This window comes from Psittacula echo, assembly GCF_963264785.1.
Source record: "Psittacula echo genome assembly, chromosome: 2".
NCBI lineage: Eukaryota > Metazoa > Chordata > Aves > Psittaciformes > Psittacidae > Psittacula > Psittacula echo.
The window spans coordinates 52,259,071-52,276,378 of record NC_137737.1 but is presented as its reverse complement, the minus strand read 5'-3'; the positions used below and the strand labels follow the sequence as shown (position 1 = coordinate 52,276,378).

Here is a 17,308-nt window from a genome sequence, read left to right as displayed (position 1 = left end):
TAAGTTTATTTTCATGCACGTATTTTTCTCTATCTTAGTATTAGGTAGTTTACATTAACGCCAAAATATGAAAAGGGACAATAATATACTCAATAACTAAAAGCACCCAAAGAATCATTTTTAAATGAATGTCCATTTGTTTTAAGTACTTTCAGTCTCTGAAAAAACACTCTAAATCAATTACGAATGTATTTCTTCTTCAGGAAGAGAAATTTCTGAACACTGCATGAAGTTTCAGTGAACTGTAATAACCAAAGCATTACTAGCATTATAGTAGAGGAGGCTATTCTGATAGGCTCAACACTGCCTTTAGCCAGTTTCCTGATCTTTCTAATTCAGTTTCTCCATTTGCATAAAGGCAACAACACTTCACTTCCTACATGCAAACAGGAAGTCAAATGATGGTACTAAATTAGGAGAAGCTGTGGAGCCCCCCTTGAGGATAGAGAGGTCTTAAAGGGATCTGGATAGAGAACTGGGCAATCACCAATCATATTTAATTTAACAAGAGCAAGTGCCAGATTCTGCACTTAGGACCAGGTAATTCTGGTTTTACAAACAAACTGGGGGATGAGAGGCAGGATAGCAGCCCTGCAGAAGGAGATCTGGAGGTCTAGGTTGATGGTAAGTTGAATATGAGTCAACAGCATGCCCTGACAGCCAAAAGGGACAATCAAGTCCTAAGGTGCACCAAGTACAGCATAGCTAGCCAGTCGAGGGAGGTGACTGTCCCACTCTGCACTGCACTGAGGCAGCCTCACCTCAAGTACTGTGTGGTTTTGGGTGCCTCAGTTTACCTAATAAGGGCATCAAACTGTTAAGAGTGTGTCCAGAGGAGGACAACCAAGATGGTGAAAGGTCTCAAGAGCAGCTGAGGTCACTTGGTTTGTTCGGCTTGAGGAAGAGAAGGCTAAGTGGTGCCCTCACAGAAGTCTACACCTTCCTCAAGGGGTGCAACAGAGCGGGGAGTGCTGATCTCCCCTTTCTGGTGACCAGTGATAAGACACAAGGAAATGGAATGAGGCTGTGTCAGGGGAAGTTCAGGTTGGACAAAAGGTAAAGGTTCTTCACTGAGAGGGTGGTTGGTCACTGGAACAGGCTCACTGGGGAAGCAGTCGTAGCACCAAGCCTGTCAGAGCTCAAGAAACATTTGGACGATGTTCTTAAGTCATATGGTTTAGTTCAAGGAGTAAGGAGTTGGACTCAATTCTAAGGGTCCCTTCAAACGTGAAATAGATGCTATGATGGAAGTGATTTGAAGCATGACTGCTTTATTAGCAGTTGGACACAAATGCTGTGTACTGTTTATTCTACCATCTCTTTCAGAAGTGAATTGAGGGATTCCGAGTTCTCTAAGAAAAAAACCGAAATAAACAAACCACCAACAAAAAACACCTGTTCCTCCTTCTGCTCTCTTTATTCGTAACATGCAAGGGCATTGTATACGATGCTTCGATTCTGTCCTTCATTCTTCTTCACTGATTCTGTATCTACAGATTTACAAATCATAATCACTAATGACTATGACACATCAAAATTAGGTTAAGAAAAACAGAATAAAGAATAAAATTCTCTGTTCAACCAGAAATACAAATACCAATGTGAAATTGGCCATCTTTTTATTTAATCAGGTTTAAAGCCATGCAGAAAATAAATATGAACTGAACATCTGCAATGCATAATTGTGTTGAATTTAACTGTTCAAAACTAACAAACAGTCTTAAGAAACCTAACTTTAGGGAGATGGAAAATTTTTGATTATTCAAAAGCAAATGAGAGCTACAGCAAGAAGAATCACACATGTAATGAACTCTTACCCCCTTTGGCTCAGGCACAATCAAATGAGTACATTTATTATTGAGGCTCAGCTGGCAATTCCCTCCATAAAAGGTAATCAAAGCCCACAGCGTACTTCGATCTTCAGATGAAACCTGAAAGGAAGGTAAATAAGCCTTTTAGTTCTGTGCATCTAGCTACCTTTGCTTGAAGAATTTTAGTACAATCCATGACATACCATTTACAAGTCTGGCTAATTTATTACCTGTCACTTTTAAACACCAAATTAGCATGACAGTTAGGGAGAAAAAACAAGAAAACACCACAAAACAAGAACACACTAAACAATCATTTTTAACCTGCATAGAGAAAGAGAAAACATTCTTCACTCCTGTAAAGAAACTAATATATCACCTTCCACGACAGAAAAAAGTAGTGATCAAGCAAACAAGAAGTATTTCTCTTAAACAACCTGTTTAAATCCATTAAACAGAGTTTTAACAAGTAGACCAAATTAATACCCTGTATAAACACATCAAGTATTTAATTTTATGTCACAGCAATGTCCCCCTCACCTACCAAGAAAACCATATGCTTTTAATACATTACCATTCACTTAGTAATACAGGAATAATTTGCTAAAAAGTCTAAAGCATATATAAAGATATATTTCATTACAACCTAGGCACTGATTCTGTCCATCTGCACACACACCAGTCACAGGTCTGTAGAGCTGGCTGTGGACACACACAAGCCACTGAAGCATCACCTTTTCCCTTTATTTACTAGCACCCTTGTTAAGGTTTCAGTGCATAAGTAGATAAAACATGTTGACTAAGTATTTTGTTAATGCAAAAATAGAAGAATAGGAGCAAAAAGTTTATAGTCTAATGTACTCTGCATTTTAGAATCACCACACAGCTGAATACAAGATAAATACTGACTGAATGTTCACAGTTTGAAATGTTCATGCCCTCATTTTTAGTGAAAAACTGTCTTAGGTGATAACTCACCAAACATACAGAAAAAAGTCAGTGCAACAGAAAAATTGGTATCTCTCCTCAAAAGAACAGTATCTCACACATACTGTACACTGGAGTAGACTGAAATATGGTCCACTTCTTACCTGAGAGAGACACGCAGTGACTCCAAAAAAGATCTGACACGATTCTGGAGAGAAGCCACTTACACTGGAAAGCAGATGTCAAGGATGCAAATAACTTAAAAGAGTTTCTTGAGGGACATTAAAAGGAAGTTCAGTAGTGTGCATAGTACTTCTCAGATCTTATAAAGTATCTGGCCATTCAAAAACTTTTTTGGTAACATAATAAACTTGCCTCTTTCCCAGAACATCTCCCTCGGCCCATCTCAGAATGCTCAGCTTTTGGAACCAAGTCATTATCAAGAGCTTCCTTTCATTATCAAGTGCTTATCTTCCATGCTTAAAAGCAGGGGAGAATCTGAAGAAATTTTTGCTTGTCAGCAACAGACAATATAGAAGTAAAATGCTGCACCAAGACAGATCAAGAAAAGTGTGTATTTATAAAACAAAAGCTAATAGCAGACACCTGTAAGAAAGTACAGGTGCCTTTTTTGCACACTTATTAAAAAGATAGCATCAGATGGATGACTTAATTTAAAACCAGCAAGAAATAAAAGCACAGCTTTAAAGATAATAAAAGAAGAAAATGGGTTAGAAAGCAATACAGAAGCCAGAGGTTTCAGGAATGGCAAAGTTTGGTAACCAAATGGTATAGTTTTTGGTTGAAGATATCATTTGGAATCTGACCTGCTTTTTGCATTATCTCAAACACTGGAAAAGTAAAAACAGTTTCCTAGCATATAGATGATTATTAAGTCGACAGAAGTCACTGAACAAGTAACATAGCAAGGGACAAGCTCATGCATTAAGAAAATAACAAACTGTCTGAGTGGAAGGAGGGACACAGCTGTAAATTCCTTGGAGAAGCTGTGATCAAAAAGGGACTCACAAATAGTATTATGTTTATTTCATTTTTATATTTTAAGCACTGAACTGCTCAGTCTTGTTTTTTGGCACTTTTACTGGAGTTCCTCCTTACAATATATATCTTCTTGCAAACTGGTATGATACCACAAACAGTACGTACTAGCTTAGCTCATTAACTGCTCTGCTGAAATAATGGTTCCAACTGAGAAAATAGTATCTTAGCAGAAGTATTACGAGTTTACATATTTTTGTGGGTTTTATCTGCATTGATAATAGTTACTATCTTGACTGTAGAAATACTTCAGGAAAAGAAACCTTGTGGTTCAAAAAAATGGGACTGAAGCTCTTAGATTGTTCGCGTGCAAGATTACGTACAACCACGTAACAGCTGTTTGACAATATTTACACCAAATTTAATCATTGAGGATGAATTTAGGTTCTAATAATATCTTTATCAATATCTGTGTTGAGTGCACCCCCAGTTAAGTTCACTGGGTGGGAGTGCTGATCTCCTTAAGGGTAGGAGGGTTCTACAGATGGATCTGGATAGGCTAGATCAATGGGCTGTGGCCAACAGTATGAAGTGCAACAAGGCAGAATGCCAGGTCCTGCACCTGGGCCACAACAACCCCATGCAAAACCACAGACTTGGAGAAGAGTGGCTAGAAAGTTGCTCTGTGGAAAAGAACCTGGGGGTACTGACTGATGGCCACTGAACGTAAGCCAGCTTGTGGCTAGGCAGTCAAGAAGGCTGACAGCATCCTGGCCTGTATCAGCAATAGTGTGCTCAGCAGGGACAGGGCAGTGATCATCCCCCTGTACTTGGCACTGGTGAGGCCGCATCTTGAATGCTGTGCTCAGTTCTGGGACCCTCACTACAAGAGAGACACTGAGGTACTGGAATGTGTCCAAAAAGAGCAATGAAGCTGTTGAAGGGTCTGGAGAATGAGTCCTAAGAGGAGCAGCTGAGGGAACTGGGGTTGTTTAGCCTGGAGAAAAGGAGGCTTAGGGGGGACCTTATTGCTCTCTACAACCGCCTGAAAGGAGGCTGCAGTGAGGTGGGGGTCAGTCTCTTCTCCCAAGTAATAAACAATAGGACAAGACAAAACATCCTCAAGTTCCCCAAGGGAAGGTTTAGATTGGACATCAGGAAAAATTTCTTAACCAAAAGGGTTGTCAAGCATTGGAACAGGCTGCCCAGGGAAGTGGTGGAATCACCATCCCTGGAGATATTTACAAGATGTGTAGATGTGGCACCCAGGGACACAGCTTAACGGTGGACTTGTTAGTGTCAAGTGCCAGGTTAATGGTTGGACTCGAAGATCTTAAACGTCTTTTCAAATCCTAACTCTAGGATTCTATTCTACAATTGTTCTACCAGTTCAGAGTGGCTCAGATAAATCAAAACAGGGTTAGAATACAGCATGGTAATGGGGCTAAACTCTAGCACAACAGCCAAGCACTGCAAGTTGACTGGCAAGACTATGAGACCTCCACTATGGGAAGGGCCTTGTGAAACAGGAGAGAGAATGGTTTGACAGAAGTGACCTGGGAAAGACGGACCATCTGACTTCTGTAAGAAGCCTCTTCTACTTTTTCTATACTTTCACATGATTTGTGTTTATGATACATGCACATCTTGTTGCAAAAAACAGCTACGGAACCAGATGTGCACTGTGTTACCAGTACACACTGAAATTTTCAGAACAAAATTATTTTCCCCTTGCTATTGACAGATGCACCAGCAATATTTATATCTTGAGACCCAGAAGAGACAACACATAGCAAGCAGACAAAGCCCAGAACACCTTAAAATATAAGAATAGATTACTGCCATTACCAAAAAGTTCAAGTCAGATGAACATCCTAAATTTCACTGTGTTGCTCAGTATGTCATCTAAGCTAGAGATCCAGCAATGGAACTTTCAAATGTGTACAGTTGTCTACTCCCTGCCTTAACATCTGCATGTAAACAGCAATAGCTTGGTATTTAAGGGGTCTATCAGTCTGACTACAGCTTTCACTCTCCAAAGAATAGCAGTGAAACCCTCTTAAAATAGTTACAAGCAGTGCAACAATAATCTTCCACGTGAGTCTGGAACACACGTAAGAGGGAATGAAACAAAACTCACTCTTTTTCCTCCCAGCAACAAAAAATTCAGGAGGGCTATGACCTTCTTTCAAGACTGTGAAAAAAATAAACCTTCCTCACTCTTGCTTTTGCTACTATCAAAAGAACTAAAAAAAAACACCAGCCCTCTTTATGGCATCATAACTGAGGTTTTCACACATGAAACTGCCTTTCCTTCTTCACAAAGGCTGCTTCCTTTTTAATTTTTCCGTCAGTTCCCTCCAACTGCAGGTCAGATTTTGTGAACATCAGCTGGCAGGGAAGAGATCACTCTGCCTTCTGAAGTTTCCTTAGTGAAGACAATTTTCACAGTGGGATGTTAAAATGTATTTACAATAAACAGGCAAAAATATTATGTTTTTATATTGTATTAAGTCTTTCTACATTAAACTTCACCTTTAACAACCAACAGGAAAATGTCCATCAAGTAAGTACCGGAATTAGCAAGCCAAAATAAAATCTTTCAGGCTTCTATTAGATCCACACATTTAACTGATAGAAGACGTTTCTAGGACTTGTTTCTTCAGAAATTCAATGACCACACTAAGCATTACATCTCCAAATTAAAACATAAAGACAAAAATGTAGAATCTCAAACCTCTACCTAAACAGGGTCCAAGAAGATAGCTATTCCTGTCAACTACTGTAACGTTTTTCATTATGGTAGAAGTACCTAAAACCCTAATGAAAGGCCAGATGCCACAGTGCTAGAAGTCGTAAAGAGACCAAAACAGAACAAAGTTAAGACTTAACAACCTATTTTAGTGAGCACTGTTAAGGCTCAAAATAAAATCTAAAATCACCAGTTTCTAAGGACATGAAGTGCTAGAAAGAATAAAGGCAAAGGTCCAAGGACATATTTATTGCCAACAGGTGTACAATCTTTCTACTTCCATGCAACTCAAGAATATTGAAGATCTTGTCTTTTTACTTGGCCACTCCTATATACCCACAAGAAGACTTCCTGAGCAATAGCCATTGAGAACTACATTCACACACTTATTGTTACAATTTAGTTATCAACTGCATCACTCATTGGTTTCATCTGTGGATTTCTCTTCTGGGTATGTAATTGCATCAGCTTGTAGAGCGCCCTTTGAAAAATCCTTGGTTCCAGACGGAAAACCAGTTTTCTAATAACAGAACTTTTCCCTAGGAAAGAACATCACTAATAACGCAATGCCAGATGACTGAAGCCTGAAAAAGTAGGCAATTCCAAGTTATTTTATTATTTTTTCAACCAGCCCTCAGGTACAGGGAAAAGGCTTACAGACATGTGACATAACCAACTGTACATTCCCATCCTGATGATGAAAGGACATTTTCAGATGTAAAAGATAAAAATCACTAGTCCAGATCACATCACAATAATTAAATTACTTTTAACACAGGAGTAGCCCTGCTAATTTGGATTTTGCCATGTAATGTTTGGTGTATTTTTTCCATTTGGAAGCCAGGTCATTCATGGAAAACTTTCTTCTGCTTCAGTAAGAAAGCTATCTATGACTAGGGCAAGTGTTTCACACTAACCCCTGAATCCTATCTGACATGTTGATTGTCGTGATCAAAATAGCTGTGAAGACCTCAATCTATCATTTTATCTGATGAATTTGACACTTTCTCTTCCTAGAGTACACTTCCTGAGCTGAATTCTCTTGCGGAAGTAGAGAAAATAGAGGCTATTTCTAAAACAGTGGAGACACAGCAAGATGCAAGGGTACATACCTTGAAATACTCGGTATAAAACACGAATTCTGAATTACTGACACACATTAATACCTGAATTCCTAACACAAACACCTGGATCCTTGTGTCTACCACATCTTGTTTTCCATTATAGATACAACCACTTGCTAATCTCATTCCAAAAATGAGATTTCATGCCTGACAGCATAGCTCCCTAGCCCTGGAATTATTTGCTGTAATCATGCACTCATATAGAATCATAGAATACTTAGGGTTGGAAAGGACCTTAAGATCATCAAGTTCCAGCCCCCCTGCATGGCCAGAGACACCTCACACTAAACCATGTCACCCAAGGCTCTGTCCAACCTGGCTTTGAACACCACCAGGGATGGAGCATTCACAACTCCGTTGGGCAACCCATTCCAGTGCCTCACCACCCTCACAGTAAAAACCTTCCTCCTTATATCCAATCTAAACTTCCCCTGTTTAAGTTTTAACCCGCTACCCTTTGTCCTATCACTACAGTCCCTAACGAAGAGTCCCTACCCAGCATTTGCATCTGTACTGAAATGCATTGCTTTGCTTCAGCTTTTCAATATACAAAATCTTTATCACAAATGGAGTGAGAAAAAATGCATGAATTTTTTTCTAGCCATTCTCACCATTCCTATGATCCAATATAAAAACTGAGGGGAAGAAGAAATGGTAGTATGCAACAAGAAGAGGAAAAAATATGTCATCCCTATGCAAGAATAAATGCTTCAAACAAGAAACAAGTTAAGAACTAGATCAAGCCAAATACAAACAACAAGGGTCTACTAAAGGCTGGGACAGACTATCTCAAAAATGGGAATACTGACACTGTTTATAAAATGTTATTTACAATGAATTGTTGATATGAGTTATGGAATATTTATCCCTTACTTAAGTCTGCTTCCACAAAAGGCAGAATAGGCCATTCTACTCTGAGCTATCATCTGTCCCCCCTTGCTGCACTCCAGCATTTTTCCTGGATCCTCTCACAGTTAATTATCAACTTCCATCTAAATGCTTTGAGTGCATTTGATGACAGTTTTCTTGCAAATGCCTAGTAAACATCCGAAATAGCAAGAGGCACAGGAAAATGAAGTAAGACAAGAAGGTCCAAGCACATTGTAATCGTGGCAGGTGAAACACATCTCATAATTTTAAAAACTTAAGCTGTACATACTTGAAACAGTCTTTACTCCCTTATTTTAACACAGATTCATAGAATAGTTTAGATTGGAAACAACCTTTAAGATCATCGAGTCCAACCATTAATTCTTTACAAATCTTGAATGTCATCCAATCACAAGTAGGAAACTGCAGCAAAAATGTGTCTTAAGTATCTGGCAGAGGTTCATGGGAGCTTTAGACAGACAATAAAACTAGTCAGTGGTTATGTTTATCATCCACTAGCAGCAAGTCACTAGTTACACATAAAATACATCCACTTAAGAAATAGGACTGGAACAGCAAGTCATCATAGCTTGGCTTATGGCGACAGCATCAGCATCGATAAGACTCCCAAAATGAACTAAACCTAGTAGTTCATTTTCATTTGAACTGGATGTACAGCACAGGCTCTGTTTACACAATAAAGTCACAGATTAGCTCAAGTAGATAAACTGAAACGTCCAGATACTGCTCTGTACCACTCAGAAAAGTGCAGCTGAAATGAACAGATTCTTCAATGTACATACAGTTTTGCACACATCTCTCAAAGCAACTCAATCATACTCTAATAACAACCCTTGATATTTCAGTTGTTGTGAGGATGTTTCCTTATAGAAGTAATTCAAATTTGAACTTAAAGGATACGGTAGAAGAGTTCCACAGCGAACAGACAAGATCACCCAGGAAGGCTGAAAAATAAAAAACACAACATATTAAAAACCTTGATCCGCATGTATGAAATACGAATTACCGCCCAAGTTTATACTATAGCTAGTTTCAGTATGTATCTCCCAGCTTTGACAGTCTTTCAGACATTGTACTTAGGCCTTTACAAAAAAAAGACTATTCTGATTTACTTCTATGACTGCTTACAGGTCATGCAGCAATATGGGAGCAAGACCCCTTGTGTCTTGTACTTCTATTGTGCCATTTTTAGTATTTATTCATCCTCTTTTTTCAGTTCTCCCTGCTCAAAAACCCACAAAAATGAAAAAAACCCACAAAAATGAAAAAAAACCAAAAGAACCAAAAAAACCCAACAAACCAACAACCCACACAAAACCCCCTATCTTACACTCATTACATGGAGTCAAGAACCTTACACAGAAAGAAGTTTCTGAACACACAGCAATGCTGGCTGCTAAGCACACAAGCTCCTAACTGACAGTATTCTAGGACAGGAGGGCTCAAAGGGAGAGAGCAAGGTGGTGCAGAATGGAGGAGATGTAGGACAGCGGTCCCAATACAGTATATAAGGGAAAAAGGGGAAAAAATGCCATCACATTCAGTACGAGATTACTTTTCACCGAAAAATAAACAAAACCAAAATATATTGTGGTAACTATGTTTACGGTATCTGAATTCTTGCTATTCTCTTTCTCGCTGAAGAAGGCATACACAAAAAAAATTGACTAAACCATTTCATCCATAACTCCTCAATCCTCTGAAAAAAAAAAAAAAAAAGAGATTTTCCATTTTACTCCTTCAAGGTTTTCTCTTCCTTATTCTCTCTAACAAGCTACCTCTGCCTCTGACTTAATACTTAGTCTAATCTTCTTGATTACAAATCATGCTGTGACTGTTTTCAGGTCAAGCTAAGTGCCATTACTGACAGACTTGCTTTCATTTGGCAAATTAAAAAGTTCAGCTAGTAGCAGTTATAAATCAAATTAAATTACTAAAGTAAATGGCATTAGAAAGCAGAAAGCACTGTTAGGACGCTGATGCCCTTCCTCCACTTGAGAATCGCAGCAGCCTTCTTGTTTATAAGATTACAATTATGCCATAGGACACTTCACAAAGAGGAACAAAAAATTAATCAGCACACCCACTAGAGCCATAAGGTCTCTAGCTAAACAACTTCTATTTTCTTGGAATTAATTCATATTTTTACACTGACAGGTGAACTCTCACAACATGAGCTATCAAAACTCTCTACTGCCACCTGCAACCATATGGAAGAAATAACCCAAAATCATGTACCCAAAGGTATTGGCAGTGAAATACTAGTGGGTTTTCTGCAAGTAATTTCTTATTACTTGCAGAGTGACAAGTCCACATTTTCAAACATGAAGCCCAGAAACTTTCACTAGAAAAATAACCCAAGATAGTAAAAAAATACCAGTAATTCCAGTACAAGCAGGGAAAAAAACAAAACAAAAAACTTGAAAAATTGAGAGAAAAAGAATCTCTTTTTCTACAAATTCCTGATCTTTAAAAATACCACATTTAAAAATGTGGTATTTTATATGCAGAATCGACAAAAGCATTTTGCACCTTGCAATCATATGTTTAAAAAAAACACTCAGCAGTCTACTACTTATTCTAAATTGAGGGTTTCCATTGCCAGCAGCTTGTAAGAACCTTCCTATCTGAAACATTTCCAAAGTACAGCTAATAGGACACCATCTCACAGATCACTGAAGGAAGAATATGGAAAAAAAAAAACCAACCCAAGACAAAAAAAGCCCCAACCAAGGTCCTTTCCAACCCTAACTATTTTATGATTCTATGATACAGAGCAACAAGAGAAAGGAAGGAACAGAATTGTAAAAGAAGTCTACCAGTCAGGAAAAAAAATGTTTGCATAACAAAAAAAATAAAAAGATCTTTAAAGATACGTTTCATTTGGTCATCATCCAAACATGAGTATTTTCTGTTGTAACAATGAAATATCCATGTCAGTACTTCAACAGTATCATTGATGAGTCATTTACCTTTACCACAGGGAGATCAAAAACTTCACGAGATTCTCCAACTTCTGGATTGTCCCCATCTTCTGAAATAATATGTGAAGCCAGTGCATTGTAAGAAACTTCCTTTGCCTTCCCAGCTTTCAGAAGTTGAATAACCTAAACCCAAAAGAGAAAAGGGAGAAGTCAACAATTTTTCGCACCTTTTATTTCATAAAAACATTAAGGCAAGAACACATTAACACGTGAGAGGAATGAATATGACCTTCTCTCTTGGTTGTCCTCCTGTAAGCGGCTAGTACCCCTTCTGAAGTTGCCAAATGCATCCCATTTAAAACCTGACTGACAGTGTTTTAAACCTCTGCCATATTTCAATCATTCAAGTTGAAGATTTACTTTCCAAAAATAATTCAGGCTGGGGCAGAAATCTGGAAAACACCAAAATTTTTTCAAAACATGTATTTCTCAAAAAACACCTCAAAACAATTTTGTCTCACTGAGAAGAAAACCCTCCTTCTCAGTGTTTGGGTTTTTTTCATATGGTAGCTTTGCAAGTGTTTCAATATAGTTAAAAAGAAGAGCTTGAAGTTTAAAAAAGGTAACCAAATGGTCACCTTAGAAAAGGTGACATCCCAACTGTACATTGCAGTCTTCATAGGGATTCTTCCAGATTTGGCCACTTACTTATTTCGAATAGGGAAAGAAGAAAAAAAAGTTAATGTCCATCTAACAGCTAAGAGAAGAATTCCACCTTGACCAAACACACTGGTTCCAATATTTCTAGATCAAATCAATATACCATTCCAGAGCATATGAGTAAGTTTGAAGAAGCCATCCAGCTGCTCTGTAACAGTGCAGCCAGATAGATGAACCAAGGAAAGATCATGTCTAACACCCCCACGGTACGAGACGGGTCTGCAAGCAAAAAAGTTATAAGCACTGCCTTGAGAGAGGAAAACATTCTAACAAAGGCATATTGGGAAAGAAGTGATGGAGGACTAACTTAGAAAAGTACGAAACAAAGAAAAGTAGAAGGACATGTGCCCCCTAAGCTACTAAGTTAAAGAGCTGGAACTGAAATGTCTCTTTCCTTTGCTCTGTCCTCAGAAAAAGCAAAACACCTCACATCTCACAAAGCACATCCTACTCCTAGTTTTGCTAGGCCCATATAGAAGGTGCTGGTTTAAGAGGTCAGTTTTCTCTCAGCTCAACTATAGAGATCTGTGTGATGAATCCAGTCCTGCCCCCACAAAACGGGACTCATTTTTACTTGAATAAAAGTAACAGAGGAGGTTGTGGAGTGTAGAGGGAAGAGAAAAATGGTTTAAATCAAATGCTAAAAATGCCAATTAATATTATCTTTTCTCTTTTAATATTCATAAAGAGATTTTCACTTCATTGAGTACCAAACTGGTACTACATCTGTCCTCCAAAACCTGCCAGCGATAGATGTCTATCCCTCAAAACCTGCTGGGCACACTCCCTTTTCTACAGGATGCAACAGTGAACAGCAGAGAGCAAGGTGCTGCATTCATCAAACAGAATATTAAGCAGTTGGTCCTTAAGCAATTACTACCTACCCTGTACACTGAACAGGACATAGAAGACATTGAGAAAGAGACTCTCTCAAAAAGTTGCGTCAGGCTATTATAAAGCATCTATACTAAGCAGAAAAACAAGGATGAAAACTTCACCACTCAGTGAGGAGACCATTTTGGCATTTCCTAACTTAAGTACTTATCTTTAACACTCTATTTTTTTTTAAATCTATTTTTTTTTCTTTTTTGCAGTGGATGAATATGTGTTACATCAAACTACAAAAGCATTACTCCAAAATAACCAAGAAAATTGATCGCAAGCTTGCTGTTCTTGCTACCACGCGGTCAAGAATAGGAGAGAATGTTTCCATTTTACACACCGACCTCCTAAACCACAGGATACCTTCCTGCATGAAATCCAGGTAACCATAAGTTAACACAAGATGCTGTAATTCCAATGGGAAAAGCAGAATCAAAATAAAGCACTTTTGAAAATAGTCGATATTTAAGAACAGCTCCACCACAGAAGCTCTTTGTCTTGCACAGCTTTGCCCAAGGCACAAGCCCCATTCAACTGTCTGTTTAAGGGAAAGCTAAACACAGGAGTGAATGCAATGAAAACTGAACACCCATACCCATCAGACAGCGTGAGAAAGAAGTTACAGCTAGTTAAAATTATGATTTTTTTTTTTTTTTTTTTTTGTTACATCAAAACAATTCTGCATTAGTTTAAGCAGAGAGTCTGCTTATGCAAAAAGTTACACTGGATTCAGGTGGCAAGTACTATAAATATGGTAGATAATAATGTCATATTATTGTTTAAAGTGATATGAAAAAGACTTCTCCCAATCTAGCCCCTGCCAACTTCAAAACTCCTCTCAGAACATGACTTCTTCAGTTTAAGTAGTGCCTGGACTAAAAGTTGTATACTGGCCCAATTAAAGAACTTCACCTAAACCATTATCAACCATATACTCGTAACTAGAAAATAAAATGCTAAAAAGCCCCAAAATGATCATTGTAAAGAATTCCACACTTTCAGTATTAGCTTATATCCCTTAATGAAATTTCATTTTTTGGTGCATACAAAGTTTATCTTTGCTCTTTCTCAGTAAAATCTGTGTTGGAAGAAAAGAGCGGAATAGCTCAAAACTAAGAAGTACAACAATGGGCATGAAAAAAAATAATAATAAACCAAAAGCTAAGCAGATATCCTGCCCAAAGTCTTTATGCTGCATTGCATTACTTTTTATCTCTTTACGTATAAAATCCTGATTTTAACTGGTGCTACCAGAGCGTGATGGTTTGGGTTTACAATTTCTGGGAAAGCAGAAAAAGCATTTATTAAAAAAAAAAAGTAATAGCTGATATGTATTCATCACACCCTGTAAGGTGTGAGTCGCGAAGTGCACATCCCAGTGGAATGGATTTGAAGTTGAGAGCCAGCATCCTAATTCTCCTTCATTTGCCAAGGAACATCTAGGCACAGTTCCAGGCTTTTGTTTCCCTTCTCGTTTATACTGCATATGTTTCCATAGGTACTGAGTACGTAGCTATTCACCTGAATAAATTACTTTTTTTTTTTTCTCCTTACTCTTGGATTTGTTTTGATTAGACTACTCACTTGTGCTAAGCCTGCTTTAATATTTATTAAGATAACTGTTTTTTCCATTACGCCGTTTGGAAATTTAATCTGATCAGAGTGTGCTCCTCCCCAAAAGGCAAAGGAGGAAACTTCTCAGAATCAAGCCAGCAATCATTTGTACATGAAGAAGTAACAAGCACCAAATACATGCGCAATTTTTTATATTAGTAATGGAACAACACCTCACTGTAAGAACTGGTTTTAAAAGCTATTATTTGTGGAGCTAAATTTAGAATTTCTGCTTTCTGCCTCAAAATACAAAACACTTCTCTTTTTAGGTTGTTCCCAGGGTACTTCAGAAGGCACTTGCAGAATGGGGGGCAACATCAGCCACCAAGAGCTGCCCCAAGCTCAGCATCATGCACCTGGTTGCTCTGGCTCAGCTCTGCCCTACCCAGTGCCTCCTGCTCCCAAGGGCTCACCAGCACGGACAGGAGCTAGTCCTGGCCTCCATGTAACACTGTGCCACACCAGCAAGCCACTTCAGAAACCAGTGCACTGGAAGGCACAGTGTTTAATCAGGCGAGCCAGCCACAGAAGCACTTCAGATCCTCAGGACTTCTCAATTCAGGCATCACTCGTGATGAGAAAGTGGCCAAACGGCTTCGAGCACAACCTGATCTTGGAAGCAGTGCAGCTCATTCTGCGCAGTGCAGAGGCTGACTTTACCAACTCCACTCAAACCACCCTTGGTGTCTTCCCGCAACCCAGAGGAGCCACCCACCCATAAAGGATAATTTAGTGTACCTCATTAACAACAAATCAAGGCCTTAAGATAATGACACTAACTGCTAAGAAGAATAAAACTTAATATAAGAAAGGAAACCAGTTTAAGAGAATGCTTGTTTATTCAGTCTATGGGGGAATACTACTTATTGTTTTACAATGTCAACACAGAACTAACTAGGTGCCTTTTGGGACACTATAAGATATATGGTATGCAAGAGTCCCACTGTTTTTTTGCACTATCTTCATACATATAATAATACTGTTATTACAAATGCGTTTTAAAATACAGTTATTGTTATCCAAGCTCTAACACATTCTCAAAAAAGTTATGCCTAAAAACTGTTGTTTTTCTTTCCTGTTTAACTACATTCCTAGACTGTATTTCTTTTAGCACGTAATCCTATTCCTATGAATAAAAAACATCTCAATAGGTCAGTGCCTACATCTGAAGTTCACTTAAAGGCCTACAAGACTCAGTGAATGCCAGGACATGAGATTAAAGGAACATAAAGCTGAACTAAGATTTAACTTCAGCAGCTACCAAAGCAGCAAAGACTTTAATTTCAGTGTGAAATATGTCGCAATCTGTTTGCATGAAGGTGCTGTCCTAAAGCTAGTTACAGGACACTTCAAACACTTATCTAATTGGACATGCCACAGAAACTTTTATTTAACCACCTTCACCCAACGTGACTGGGTGTTTTTAACTACAAGGCCAACTTCATCATCCAGGATGCTGCCCCAGGCCACAGCAGTCCCGCCTTGACATCCAGGGTACTGCGGCACGGATGGCCATTTGTCAGCACCTTCTGCCCCTTGCCTCCTCCCGATCCGGGCAGGGAAAACACAGAGACGACACCGTAACCACATCAGAACCTCTGTGCATCCCAAGGGCTCTGCAAGGTCCTGGGGAGGGCACTAGAGCCCTGAGGGGGTCCTGGGCTGTGCTTTCGGGGCCCACACCGCGGCGGAGGGGGGACCGTGCTGTGGGTGTGGGGCGGGCAGAGCAAGCTTGCGACGCCTCCCCGCGCCGAGGGCGGCCTGTCACCATCCCGGTCCTGAATCCGGATACAGCGGCGGGGCGGGGACGGGAGCGGCAGGGGCCGGCACAGCGGGACGCTGAGGGCTGTAGGGCGAGGGCCGAGCGCGGCCCTACAGAGCGGCCCACTCTCGGGGCGGCGCAGCGCCGGGGCAGAGCCGCTGCCCCGCGCGGCCGCCCCGCCGGAGCTGTAACAGGAAGTCCCATGGCCCGCCCCTCCTGCGCTGAGGCGGCTGCGGGGCCTGCGCGCCGGGGCCGCTGGCTCCCATGGCGGGTGGTGGTGCGCTGGCCGCGGGCAGAGCCGTTACCGGCCGTTACCCTGACCCCCCCGAGCACCCCTTCAGGCGCCCGCCCGCCTTACTCAGACCCCCCCATACGCCGGCCCTTCCCCGGCAGCGCGCCACGAAACGGCGCGTGAGCCTCGATCCCGCGCGGGGACCTGTCCAAGGGCGGGGGGGGAGTGTAGAGGAGATGGGCGACCCCACAGTGCCTCCCCCCCGGGAGGGAGTAAGGAGGGAAAGGCAAGAAGGGGTGAGGGGCAGGGTGAGCCAGTACCTTAGGGTCGATGTCTCCCACCACGAAGAACTTGACATCTTTGAACATATCCTCCGGGACTTTCAGCTCCTCCTCGTCCGCCAACATGGTGCCGGCCGCCAGCACCGCGGGCCCCCCCCCCCGCGCCCCCTTCCCGATAGCCCCGCGCTCACTGTGGGGAACCGGCGGGGCCCGGGTCTCCCTTCCCCTCCCCCTGCCACCGAGCCGCCGAACCGCGCGAGCAAGGCGCGCGCTGCGGGACACACCATCCCCCGCCGGGACGCAGAGGGGATGTAAGGGGGAGGGGAGAGCCGCTCGGACAAAGCGGCTCCCCCCGCCCGATCAGACACCCCCACTGCCGCAGGACAGCG

The 17,308-nt window shown here is 40.8% G+C and overlaps 1 protein-coding gene across 1 annotated transcript in view; it reads right to left on the bottom strand.

The window, feature by feature from the left end:
- The window catches only part of PAXIP1 (PAX interacting protein 1), a 37,341-nt gene extending 20,268 nt beyond the window's left edge, over window positions 1-17,073 (bottom strand). Inside the window, exons 1-5 of the mRNA XM_080609809.1 lie at window positions 16,959-17,073; window positions 11,477-11,611; window positions 9,405-9,448; window positions 2,903-2,966; window positions 1,818-1,931 (exon numbers count right to left, since the gene is read on the bottom strand). Coding sequence (XP_080465935.1) covers window positions 1,818-1,931; window positions 2,903-2,966; window positions 9,405-9,448; window positions 11,477-11,611; window positions 16,959-17,045 — 444 coding nt within the window. The 5' untranslated portion in view covers window positions 17,046-17,073. The remainder of the gene's footprint in view (window positions 1-1,817; window positions 1,932-2,902; window positions 2,967-9,404; window positions 9,449-11,476; window positions 11,612-16,958) is intronic.
- Between the last annotated feature and the right edge of the window lie 235 nt (window positions 17,074-17,308).